At 41.9% G+C, this 13,904-nt stretch overlaps 1 protein-coding gene across 2 annotated transcripts in view; it reads right to left on the bottom strand.

Annotated features, from left to right (window-relative positions):
- Positions 1-9,059, bottom strand: part of TNFAIP2 (TNF alpha induced protein 2) — a 45,584-nt gene extending 36,525 nt beyond the window's left edge. Inside the window, exon 1 of one of the 2 annotated variants that reach the window (XM_086937851.1) lies at positions 8,920-9,059. In XM_086937851.1, the coding sequence (XP_086793977.1) occupies positions 8,920-8,932 (13 nt within the window). In that variant the 5' untranslated portion in view covers positions 8,933-9,059. The remainder of the gene's footprint in view (positions 1-8,919) is intronic. The other variant, XM_086937850.1, reaches the window with a different exon arrangement.
- Between the last annotated feature and the right edge of the window lie 4,845 nt (positions 9,060-13,904).

Below are 13,904 nucleotides of genomic sequence, written 5' to 3' on the forward strand. Positions count from 1 at the left end.
ATGAGCACAACACATATTTTATGGGCATGCTTTAAAAAATTGTATATGGAATATGATTGTTTGCAACAATATAGGTTTCGCCTGGCGATCCGCTGCGCAGCAGCGTTCGCGCAGGCGAAATCTTTTGTTAGAACAGTTGTTGGCTTTGCCCCGCCTCTCTGTTCCATTGGCCAGCTCCATAAATGGAGGCTAGGCATTGGAACAGAGATATGTCTGTCATTGTCCGAGGCGATTCGTGGGTGTTCCGTAGAATTTTTCTCTTTTTGCCCAAGTTATGCGGCGGTGGGCAGGTTTTTTTTTTTCTTTCTTTGGCATCCTTCGTCACACCAGCCGGACGGCTCTCCCTGTGAGGACGCAGACCCGACCCGCTTCCTACTCCGAGCCGACTCCCGGAGGTAAGTTTTTTAATTTTGCTACACGTACTTGTAAATGCTTGTTTTACTAGCGCACACTTAACCCCTCCCGCTCCACCCAGAGCACCCTCTCTCCCGTCGCGCTTTTGGCATCGTAAAGTGAGACTTTGGGGCGAGAAAGTTTAGATTTATGATCCGGGCAGACAGAGCGTGAAAGCAGTATCATTATCAGTTTAGAATGAAAGAATGAAAACATACCTTTAACAAAAAGAGAGCCTTTTCAATTCAACTCTGTTGTTAGGACAACCTAAACTATCCTTTAAATGATTAGTTCCAGCTCAAGGAATTTGCATTCAGTTGTAGAACCGAGCCTCGTTTTATATATAAGAAAGGGCTTCTTTCTAAGCACAGGCATATGTTTCGTCCCTCTATTTATTCTACTCTTTTCAGCAGGCACTTGTATTAAATAAACAGAACGGCCTCGTTAGAAAGCTGTAATTATAAACTATACTCGAGTTGCAGGCTAAACAAAACTAGATGACTAAAAGGCAGAATTTAGCCTCATCCAGCGACAGGAATAAACCGTGACTGTTTCTTATTGCACTCGGGTGGAGAATGAACGGTGTATAAAATGTAACTTTAAGCAAGACTGCGTGGTTGGCACATCTGGTAGTAAATGTCGGGGACCGTGAAATACAGTGGGTTTGATCACAGTGGCCCAGAGATTTTTTGCTGCAGTCTTGAAAGAAGTGTTTTAGCTCCAGAATAGTGGGCACTCCAGCGGAGAATCATAGATTGCCTCTACTTATGAGCACCATATTTTAAAGGTCAGTGTCTGACAATTTAAATGCTGCAGATCCGGGTAAACAGTGAGCCGTTTGTCGCTTTTCCAGACCAGGTTTATTAGCCGCATAATCTAAAGCACAATCGCATCTTCCTTCTTTCAGCTCCCTGATTTAGCACTCCATTAAGCTTATATATATATATATATATATACATACATACCATCATAGAGAGAGAGAGAGGTATATATACATATATGTGTGTGTGTGCGTGTATATATATACATATATTTGTGTATACATACATATATTTGTGTGTGTGTGTTTATATATATATATATATATATATATATATATATATATATATATATATATATATATATATATAGTTAGCGACTAGCAAAAGTTATAGGTTTTGTATAAAATATTTAAAGAGCCATATAGCAATTGTCACCTAACTGGAGCCTGGTGGTGAAGAAGTGTGGCTCAATGGTTAGAGCGGCAGACACTGATGCAGAGGTCTGGCCCGGGACCAGGGTTCAATTCCCGCCTCGGTGGGTCTTGGGCTCAATTTCCTCGGACCTGATAATGCTCGCCTCGGTGCCTACTAATCATGGGTCCCACTCTGCAACTCTCGGCAATAGCTTGCTTAATCTCCACAACGGCCCTAACAGCGCTGGCATGTCTGGCTTCACCTTGGGGGTGCCCAGGAGTGGACATTTCACAGGGAAAAGACAGGAAGGGTTCCACAGCGGTATGCGCTACAGCGCCAGGACACCCCAGTTGGGGTATTAGTGCGCTTTACAAGTACAAATTACATTACATTACATTACATCTTTGCTCCTCAATGTTGCCACCATTTACCATGTGACACATTTTAAAACAACGTATTTCTTTAATACTGTGATTAACATAAAAAAATGTAAATAGAAAAAAAGTATTATGTAATATTGGGAGCAGTCATGATGGCATACACTTTCCATGAGCAATGTTTTCAAGCCTGGTGGAAAGCATAACAAATACTTTATTAAGTCAGCCCGAAAACGAATGATTCATTATTTTAAAAAAGTGTAATGTGCAGTAAAGACATGAGAGGCAGGAAACACAGTAGCGTGCGACTTCCACTTCTCAAGTTGAAAGTCGCGTGCCAACAGCTCGTTCGTCCACTCCCAGAATAAAGCTAGGGCAGTGACCCGTGATTGAAAGGGGAAGTCAACTGCGCGCAAATGTGAGGTGTTAACTAAGATGACATCGAGAATATGTTAATTTCTGAGACAGAAAACAAGCTGTTGCTAAAGCATTGAGTACAAAGAAGATTAATCAATAAACAGGGGAAGAAAATATCATTCGGTAGGAAAATATGTTTCTATATTTTTTTTAAGTCACGTTTTCATGGGAAAAAAGCACTTGAAAAGCTGATATTTTTCCTCATGCAAAGACGTATGAAATTCATTCAGAAGCACGAGGCGTTTCTGTTAAGCAATAAACCACATTGACCCAGCCCTTTATTACGAAGCCTTTGTGGTCCAGCATATAAACTAGTCAAAGAGGAACCGGAAGATAAGAACTGTAATCCTGGCTTCTCCACTTGACTAGACCGTGTGATCCCGGTCAATTCACTTCAGCGCGCTGCACCCAGAAACAGACAAAGAGCCTCATTATTGAAATGTCACGCCACACCCAGCATTAACTAGTAGAGATGTCTGCTGGGCTTATAAGGCGCAGTATTACCTCCGCCGTTTCGAGCTACAATATAAGGGTGAAGTGGTAATACCACATGTTTTTGCCTAACTTGCAAAAACTATGAATGTACTGAATTCCCGCATAAATATTCCCAGTTTTTACTAGGCCTGGGCGGTAAACTCCGTTCCGCTTGCGGACTTTGAGGAATTTGAGTGATTTTGCGTTCCGCGGAGAACGCAAAATTGCCCAAAATTCTGCGTTCCGCGACTTCGTGAAATTGCTTGCTTGTTCGCGTTCTCAAATGTGTGTTCGCAAGATATTTTCCCCCGAGCACGCAAACAGCGATTGTGAACAGTAAAAAAGCATTGCGAACAAGCAATTCTGCGTGCTCGCGGAATTTCTGCGTTTTCACAGAGATTTTTTACCTTTTAATGGAGATTTGCGTAACACGATTACGCAAATTCCGCCCACCGGAATTTGTGCTTCAAAAAGTGCATTGTTAAGGCTGCAGCTGTAATCTGAATTTTGGAGCAAAGTCCCGTTTGCAGCAGAATGAAGATTGCAAGCCCATTTGTAATCAGGGCCAAAACGTTCACAGGAGTTCTAGTAATAACTGTACATTGGTATCCTAAAAAGAAACATTCTATTTTGGTTTCATTACTTACCAGCAATCTTCATTACAGTAACTCACCTCTTCCCTGTCACAATGCATTTGTTGCATCTGAAGACAGGCACCAATACCCTCATGGTTTATTATTTTAAAGGATCTCTCTCCATCTAAGACTGCCTATAATTAGGGTTAACCCAAGAGACTCCCTCATAGTCAACTATCAACACAACCCCAAAGAGGGAAGCCAAGGCAGGTAATGTGCAAGAGATGGAGAGAGGACTGTAACTACGGCAAACCAAGAGAACGCCTTCAAAGTAATTGAGATTTCTTGGAACTAAGCAAATTGTCAGCACCTCATCACTCTAGCCCTTCCGTTTGCTCTTAATAAATTTGTAACAGGCGCTTTGGGCCCCAAGAAGTGCTAAGCCAGGGGCTTCCCTCCCTATGTGATGGCTTTGAGACAACCCAGTAGAACATGTTGGGGGGTATCACCTGAAGCAATTAAATCAGAGTGTTCCTTTGGAGAAAACATCAACTTGCACAAAGAATCAATGAATTTGCGAAAATCCTAGAGGCAGGGCTTCCGAAAGAGAAAAGCCCAAATTCAACTAATGTGATTTCTACCATTATAGAGAACCATGGTTGTACAAACGATACAACTCTAGTGTAAAATCCAAAGGAAGACGATCCTTGTGAGGAGGATAAACCAACACAAAACTCTTCAATAACTGGATATCCGAATGTTCAATCTGGCATCAAACTTCTTTCTTTTTAACTAATATTACTAGTAAACTGTCATGCAAAATGAATCACAGTATGAGGCTGGTACTAGACTGTGCTATTCAATATCGACAATAAGAATATTGTGGTGTAATAGTATCGGAGACAGGATATCAAAGGATAAAATATTGAAAGGTAAGTGCATATAGGGAAGTGTATATTTACTATTCCTAACTGCACATCTATGTACTTTAAAGATATATGTACCGCCTAGGTACATGTATGTGGAGTTAGGGATAGAAAATCTAGATGTACTCACCTGTCGGTATTTTTTTTCGAGATTTTTCCCTCAACATTCTGTCCCACCGATATTGTGGGTTCGATATTTAGAGGTCATACCCTGTAACTAACGCAATTTCCAGGGCTGATTTCAGCCTTCAGTCAAATCCTTGCTGAGCCTGTCTGCCATTGCCTTGCCCAAGAACTGAGTAGACGGACAGGCTGGATTGCAGCCAAAAGCATTCCTTGATGGCTACTCTGTCATAGCAGTTTCCTGATCATCCCCAGTGCAAAAATTCACCACACTTTTTGGACAACACGAGCTGGTATCCAGCATGCCTTTATACACACGGGTATACCTCACTTACGCTTTTCCTGCACACAACCACCCTTGCGTAATATACAAAATGCCTAGACTTCTAACTGCAAATTGGCATATTCATTTCCTTTCCCTACAGAAAAATTACACAATTGTGTCCATCCCATGAAAACGTATTCAAAAAGCAATTATGAATGTCATCGTCCTTTGTGCAATGCTTTTTCCATATTGCATAATATGTATTTCATACGTGTTTGAATTAGCTGATGCTAACTCTGTATCTTCAGGCTTCCCATCGGAATAAGTATGATTGGGGCCGCTTTCTATTTTTGTAAGATACAGCTCACCCCCTCTTGCTGGTTATAAAATGTTATTCTTTAACACTGACCACATTACAGGTGTTTTTCACTGACATTCACACCAATCAACCAAGGCAAAAATAGTTTGCCCTGACTATTTGCACTTAACCGCTGATGGAAAATGTGCTTTTTATTATCATGTGCTTTGGTGTAAATGCCATTTAGATACCCTCCAGGGAGGGTGAGGATTTGCATCATACTCCAACTTCCTTAAATGTATTCATGTGGGTTTTCAGCATTGAGCAATTCATGTGGAAATATGAATTTGCAAATGTAGCTTTGAAAAACATATTTTTCTGTGCTCTAATGAAATATGTGACTGTTCTCTTCCGTTAGGTGGGAAAAACAAGGACCCCCTTGAGTTTCAATAAATATTTCTTCAGCACTTTTCATGCCAATAACAATTTCGAATGAATTGTTTTAATTGTAACTTGTATGATTTTTATGTTATGTACTTATTGTTTATAAAACCTGTTGTTATTTCTTTATGAATCATATTTTTATCTTATCATATAGTTTGACTTTTGGTGAGTCTCTATATGATTTTTATTTATGCTAATTAAATATATATTTTTAATATACATTTCATATTCGATTGTTCTTTTCACCACTGGTTCTAGACTTATTGTTCACTTACTTAGCTGATGGCCTAGGATTTTTTTACCCACATAGGTGTGTTCTCTTCCGTTAACCTGCCCATTATTCTTCGGCACATAGTAAAAAACTCCAGAATCCCAGTAGACTTTCACCATTGTAAGCCCACTTTACACTGAAAATTGCACTACTAATTCTATGAATTAGGACCAGAGGCACCTGGTGGACTATGAAAGGGTTGGTGCAGAAATACCTGGCTTGAGGTGAACCAAGCGTGGAAAGAAAGATAGACTCTAACTTCCTTCATTCAAGGAGAGTTCAGGGGGTTCTCTCTCTTCATTTTGTTTAATGGGGGCACAAACCAAATTTTACTGCATAATTTACAGTTCTTATACTAGTATACCGATGCTGCTAAGGGGCATTAATGAAATAATAAATACACCCGTAGTGTGCAAGGAAAGCATTGCCACCATCAGGTGTGTTGATGGTTCACCATCCTCGAGAAAAATTGGCAAAAACTGTGAAAAAGCAAATTCTTTTTCTCCATAAGTTCCGTAACATTTGCTTAAGAGTTGCCACCACTAGAGGTTGTTAAAACATCTGGGTTTCTAATTTCACAAGTGACCGTCTACTTGTTAGTGGCAGGTAGAACATAAACAATTATACACATCTCACAATTACAGGCCGTGACAGCAGAGCTTGACAAATCATGCAGGCTGACACAGCAGTGCAACTTCTCAATTGCACAAAGTCTATAGGCACTGGCACCACGTGTTACACCGATCTTACAAGTTTAGGCCTTAGACAGCAGTACTAACAGTATTATAACATTTGTTATCAATATAGAAGATGACATTAAAACCACTGTAGCCATGAAACAGCAATCATAGCTACAAAGGAACCAAGGACAGCAATAAGCCTCTCACACTCAGCGTGAATTGTCACTTAAAGGCCAGATCTAACTAGTTTCAGATGTGTAATCATTTTGTCCCCAGAATCAGTATGGTCATTACTGAAAATACACTAAATTGTCATTTTTAGCAAGTACTTGCATGTACTAATCTAACATTAACACATACTGCTATTTTAGCTCGTCATCATCACACCCCACCGGGGATGGATACCCAAGACCATTAGACACGAGTGGGCAGAATGATGTCAAGAATGCCCAAGAAAGCCTTGGCAGGAGTATTTCAATATTATTGGAAGAACGTCCACAATATGTCAAGGGTGCCTGCTGTTATGCCAGCAATGCCCACATTTATGCCAAGAATGGACACAAAATCCCCAGGATGGGCAGTTCCTTCCTTGGAATGGCCTGTACTCTGGTGTAGCCAGATTTATGGTGAAAATGCAACCAATATGTCCAGTCTGGGCAACATTGTGCAGGCTGTGACCTCAAGGATGGAAAATGTCCACATTAGTCTAATGATTGATACCACTATGCAGCTATAGTCTTAGTTATAATGCCCGTGGGACTCTGTGTTTTAGTCTGCAACACATAATAGTGGGTGGTGTTCCCATTTTTCTTTATATTGTATTTTTTTAGGGTGTCCAATATTTTCTCTGCTCCCCATTATATTTACCCTCAAAGCATATCACATCATCACAGCAGCGAAAGCCAAGCAGGGCTAATACGGTCTTTGATTATTGAGTATCGTTCGTAAATGTCCATCTACGCCCGAGCATGTCTATTATGACTTCGACATTTCATTGTGAAATCATACATAGCGTTTGCTTGAAAACGCTTCAAAGTAATTCGCGGTTCTCCTATAAAATGCTCAGTTAAATGTCATTAAAAGTCAAAATCATATTAAGCATGCCTTGTGTTCACTCCACACCCATCACCTGTTTTCACTTGTTGATTTTCAGGGCCATTTTTTAAAGTGTAGAATTAAACAGTGGCTTCTCGAAGTGTGCCGTGCGACATGTAGATTACTACAAGGAACAGTGAAGCCAGTTTCAATAAGTTACAGCGCAACACAGAATGGTGTGTACATTTGGTACAAAGTCACAACTACCAGGTTCCAAATTAAATACGTGTGCATTCGTTTGTAAAGGGCGCCACCGAGCACCGTGACACGCCTCCGAGCACCCCCGTTTTTTGCAAATAGAGGAACAGAATTGTAAGGAAATAAAGTGCTTTGGACAGGATCACAACCTGGTCCTTGGAGAAGCTGTGATTCGAACAGTTGCAGGACCAGTCCTCTTGATTCTGTCCATCAGTCATCAGATGCCCATTTCCCCATCTTCACCAGTTGAACTGAAAGGGGTCCTCGCCGTACATTCTAAACACAGTACAGAGCATCCTTCTACACAGAGGGGTGTGTCTCCCCATTCATATTAAAGTTCATCTCCAGCAGTAACCCATTGTCTTTGAAAGGGATGACATCTTACAGAGAGTGGTGTTGTGAACCCCCCACTTTAATAGCCTGGGCTGGAAAGGGGTTGTTGCCACTTGACATTTCTAATTAACACGAAACATCTTAATGCTTGTATTTAGCTCATATCACTGATCGGAGTTGGTTGGTTTTCAATCAGGCGCAAATACATGTCGGTGCAAGAGGTTAGTATAGTGGTGTTGTGGGTTGGGGAAAACCAATGGAACAAGAGAACATATGGAGGAAGGTCATAGAGTAAAACTGAAAGGAGATGTGCACGTGGAGGCTCCGTGCACGTGGAGAATACATGCCAAAGAATTATGTGGAATTTCGAAATAAATGCATCACATCAGACAATACCGGCAATAGGGCGGGACTCTTCGATGACACAGTGAGAAAATGAATGCAGATTTGTTTCTAAGGCCCAACTAAACAGGACAGGGCAGGTAAGGCAGTCACCTAGACACACAGGGCACACTTCTTCAAGGAGGTCAAGTATCGAGGACAGAGTTACAGTTAAAATTGGACGTACACCTTATCATATCCTACTGAAGGCTCCTGCACCCAACTATTTAAAAAAAAATACATTTATTAACTCACTTGAAGCTACGTCCCTGCTCACTGCACTCTGGGTACAGGGCGAGTGAACTGCAGCGTGTCTGCATGCACACCAGCTAAAGAGGAGGTACGACGCCAGGGGCTGTTTACTGTATGCCAAAGTAAGGTAAATATGAAAACAGGTGACGGGGAAAGGAACTTCGGCAGAGAAAGCTGGTCTCGTGGACCTCAACAGACTGCGCGAGGATAAAGTGCGTGAGCGTGCAGCTGGAGTTACTCACCGAGAACGGACATCTTTCCGACGCCGAGGGGTGCCTCTCTCCTGTGAGGTGATTTTTCATAGTGCCGAAGCCTCTGAAGGCTTTTATAGACTACACAGAGGAGAGCCACCTTCCCGCCTCCCTCGCGCGGCGCATCTGTGTCTCCCTCGCCTCCTCCTCCTCGTGGGCGGGCTGTGACTGCATCTCTCAATCTGGGAAATCCCGGCGCAGCCTCTAATGTGACGAGGGCATCCGTGGACCCCGGCCGCCGGGGAGGGATAGACGGTGGCAAAGGAGGGAGGGGGCTCCCACGCCTGCTCTTTTTTCCCCCACCGGAAAGTACGCCTTCGTACTTTCCCACCCTAGGGCACTTTTCTGGTGTAACCATCGTACAGGTATCCGTTCAAGATATATATATAAAAAAAGATGTTATGATTATTTTACATTGTTTCGAACACAATTGCTCAAGCTTTTACTACGATCTCCCAGAGAGATTAAAGACCTATTTATCTCTTACAAGGTCACTTCTGTCTTGAATCTCTATTAATTGAAATAAAGGAGGGTACATTTTTGTAAGAGCGAGGCTAGAGGCGCTCAATTCATATATATGTGCATCAGAGGCGTAACTAGAGCCACATTTCGGGGGGTACTAAAAATTTGTGGAGGGGAGGGGATGATTCTTCCAGCAATATGCAGAGTGGAGATGCAGGGATTCTAAAAAAGGGGTGAACACACAAATAGCTTTTTGAGCCCAATGGGCGTTTTGCGCCTGATGTGCATAGCAAAACTTGTGGTGGAGTCGTTGCTTCTGTTCCACTTCTGCTTTCTGACTGCCAAGTGCAGGCCCACGTCTGCAGAGGAAGTTCATCTAGGGATGTCCTCACGCCCCTCAGAGTGGAGAGACACCAGACAACGAGATTTCCATGATAAGGTTTGGGTTCCCTCAGACCAAAAACAGGATCAGCAAAAGCATGTGATTTGAGAAAGAACTGTCACAGGACAACCACTACGAGGCATATTTCGTGAGGTGTTAGATGTCAACATTTCATCTCTGAAATATACCCACAAAATACAGAGTAATGATCATCGCCTTTAGTACATGTACCATTTTTTCTTGCTGAAAATGCAGATCACGTTAGGTGTCTATGCCAATATCTTTGATGTTGCAAAATACTAGTTTAGTCGAAAATATTATCTACGGATTAATATATGGAACAGCAGGTGTGCTTGTTTAGTATCACAAAGATGGGCTCTAGAGTCATGGTAAAAACACTGCTCTGTTCATCAAACCTTCTTGGTTCAGTCCACTCCTCACTTTCTAATGGATCAGATCTATCGGTAAACAATTATAGATACATTGTGCGTACTTCTGGTTAGAGGTACAGGTTGATCTCATATTTAAAAGGCAACATAATCCTGTGACGTTCACACAAAGTTCTGCTTCCTCTCCAGTAGACCTCTAGAATTCAGGTAGCTTCTCAAACTATGGCCTCATCATCATCACCTTGTAAGTTTTAGCCTAGCCAGACCAGCTCCTCCCAGGAGTCGCATCTGGCCTGCGCAATCCATGAGAAATTGGAAACTATTAGATATGAGTAGACTGAACAACGCACTTATAAATAGCGCCCCCTCCTACGACCAAAATATGGAAAATATTGCGAAAACTACTAACCAGTGGCTAGAAACAGCAACAATCCAATGCCTTCCTTTAACGGAGGCAAAGAGAAATTTCCACCGCCCCCCTGCCCCTTGGTTTAATGAACTACTCAAAGCTGAGAAATCCAAATGCAAAGTTTTAGAAAGGAACTGGCGCAAAGACTACAAACACGAAAACAAAATAAAATACAATAACGCAAGGAATGTGTACCATACATCCTGCAGGAGAGCTAGAGCCCTTTATGTGGCTAATACCGTCAACAATGCCACAAACAAAACAAAGACCTTATTTAATATAGTAAAGGATCTAGCAGGTGCCCAAACATCGGCCACTGCCCATCCGTTAACAAAAAAACAATGTCAAGACCTGGCGACATTCTTTAATGACAAAATTGAAATTATTGTCTCAAACTTTACTACTAGTCCCCAGGTTAATGCTACTGAGCAGCATATCTTAAGAACCCCGGAAGAAACAAACTCCCTTGAGAGATGGCCCCCCATAACTCTGGACTCCCTAAAAATATCTTTGAAATCTATTTCGTCAGGCTCTCCCTGCGATCCCCTCCCAGTTCGTTTCCTGAAACAACTTGACAACGCTCCCTTAATTACTATTGCAAACATGCTAAATTCCTCTCTTTTAACTTCCACTGTCCCGGCAAGCTGGAAACACGCCATTGTAACCCCATTACTGAAAAAACCTTCAGCCGACCCTACGGTCCTATCAAACTATCGGCCTATATCATTACTTCCTGCCTTTTCTAAACTAATGGAGAGACATATCCATGCCGCCCTCACTTCCTTCACGCAGAATAACAACCTCCTCCACCCATCGCAATCAGGTTTCCGTACAGGACACTCAACGGAGACCGCTTTACTGGGTGTGACCGAAAAAATTCGAAAGCTCCTGGATAAGGGTCAAACTGTCGCACTCATTCTTTTAGATTTGAGTGCGGCGTTTGATACCATTTCACATAAAACTCTCTTGACTACACTAGAGAGAATTGGCATTCGAAATGAGGCCCTTCAGTGGATAAAGTCTTTTCTAACCAATAGATCTTTCCAGATCAAATCCAGCATTGCATGCTCGGACACGTTCCTCACCCCCCATGGAGTTCCACAGGGCTCCATCTTGAGCCCGCTGCTTTTTAATTTATACCTGCGACCACTGGCCGATTTAGCCGACAGCGTGGGCCTCGCGTTAATGTCATACGCTGACGACTCGCAGATCATTTTTTCCCTATCTGACTCAAACCCCTCAACCCCCTCTGTTCTGAAAAATGGTCTCCAGGAAATCTTCAACTGGATGTCAACTAACCAGTTGAAGCTAAACGGGGATAAAACGGAGGTTCTTCTTCTTGGAAGAAATAAAGAGCTCTGGAGCCCCTTACACTGGCCAGCAGAGATGGGTAATCTTCCCATCCCAGCCACTCAAGTAAGGAACCTAGGAGTCATTATCGACAATACTTTGTCGATGAAGCAGCAGGCAAATAAAGTCGCTGGCCTCTGCTTCACCATAATAAAATGGCTAAAGAAAATTATTTGGATGTTGCCCCAAAACACCCAAAAGACCGTAGTCAATGCACTAATAACATCACGCATTGACTACGGTAACATTCTTTACTTGGGCTCAAATCTCGCAGTGATAAAACGACTCCAAATGATCCAAAACGCGGCTGCACGACTCCTGTGTCAGATCCCAAAGTTTGAGAGAATATCTAAACATCTGAATGACCTACATTGGCTCAGGATAGAACATCGGATCAGCTTTAAAACCCTGACATATATGTTTAAAATTAAAACCAGAACTGCACCCGCCTACCTACAAACCCTGGCTTGTCCCTACCTTCCAACAAGAAATCTCCGATCTCTAACAGCAGCAAATTTTGCTATTCCTAGATTTAAACTCCAAAAAACGGGAGGGCGTTCTTTTGCTGTGAGAGGGCCCACTCTATGGAACTCACTTCCCCCTCAGATCCGGAAAGAAGAGAGCTATACGAAATTCCGGAAATATGTAAAAACCTGGCTGTTCCAGAAACAACTGCAGTAATACTACAATTTGGCAACTTTCCTTCTATCTGATCAAATGACTCAGGCGCCGGGAAACCCTTTTTGGGTAGCTGTAGCGCCATACAAATTTAAAAAATAAATAAATACAAATTTAAAAAAATAAATAAATATGGCAGTTTTTACTCATTCGTGCTTCAATTTAGCCTGTTCCCTTTGCTTGCTCTTGATGTTCAGTGCCAAGTGTCAAGAAGCGCTTTGGCTGTATTGTACTCATCATCAAAAGTACTTTATTCGTTTTTTTCATACAAAAACCATAAAAGTGCATAAAACAGAATATATATCAAGCATTGGGTTAAAAAGAAGAGAAAACATCTTAGATTACAATAGATGAGACAAATATTTCATAGCTTTAAAATCCATCTGTCACATATTAAAAAGGAATGTCTTTCAGAGGTTTACTTGTGTAACTCTAAGTAGCCAAACATTTTCTGTACTTCATTGAGCTTTTTTAAAAAAAATGGGGTATACATTCCGATTTTAACAGCTGTAAGTATAATAAGGCAGGGCGGGCTTGTACAAATTGCAATCTTTTTAAAATAGGTTTAAGATAAAAAGCCCTAGGGAATTCATAATATTTACAGAAAAACATGAAGTGTATCAGATCCTGTGGAGACTGATTGTCGCAGCCACAGGTTGCTAACACTGTCTCTATGTGGTACCCCTTCGGGACTGCGATTAAAAGATTAAACAAATTAAACCTAAACCTAATTAATAAAAAGCGCTCATGTGCTGTTAGTGGCCAGAGTAAATATGGTTCCTCAACTGGTGAGGTTTTAAGCATCATATGGAGGCGCACATTGTGCTTCGACAGGTCTTTTTCCTGCCTGTCCATTAATTTTCGTGTAGTGAAGGACAGTTTTATGTATGCTACATCGTTCCTGTTAATTCCTTCCGGATTTAAAAACAGGTCCAAGCTCCCTTCCTTCCCGAAATTAGTTTTAAGATATTTTATCCAGGGAATCCTGGTCATACAATCAAGGCTCAGTGTCTCTTTAAGGAGACTATGGGTTAGACCAAGCTGTTTGTTGAGCCAACATTGTAGCCAGAAGACAAGAGGGCGCATGGACAGGGTGTCACTGATAAAAGGCATACCGGTCTCTTCATGCACGGACATATTCGGTGTCCCCTGTGGGACACATAGGAGCTGTTGTAGGATTTTATTTTCAACTACCTGAAGGCCCTCTAGATTACAGTAGCCCCATAGTTCACTTCCATAACTGGCTATCGAAACACTCTTTGGCGATAGACCTTCAGCATCGCCCCGACTGGTCTATTGCCCATTC

This window comes from Lissotriton vulgaris, chromosome 9, assembly GCF_964263255.1.
Source record: "Lissotriton vulgaris chromosome 9, aLisVul1.2, whole genome shotgun sequence".
NCBI classification, from domain to species: domain Eukaryota; kingdom Metazoa; phylum Chordata; class Amphibia; order Caudata; family Salamandridae; genus Lissotriton; species Lissotriton vulgaris.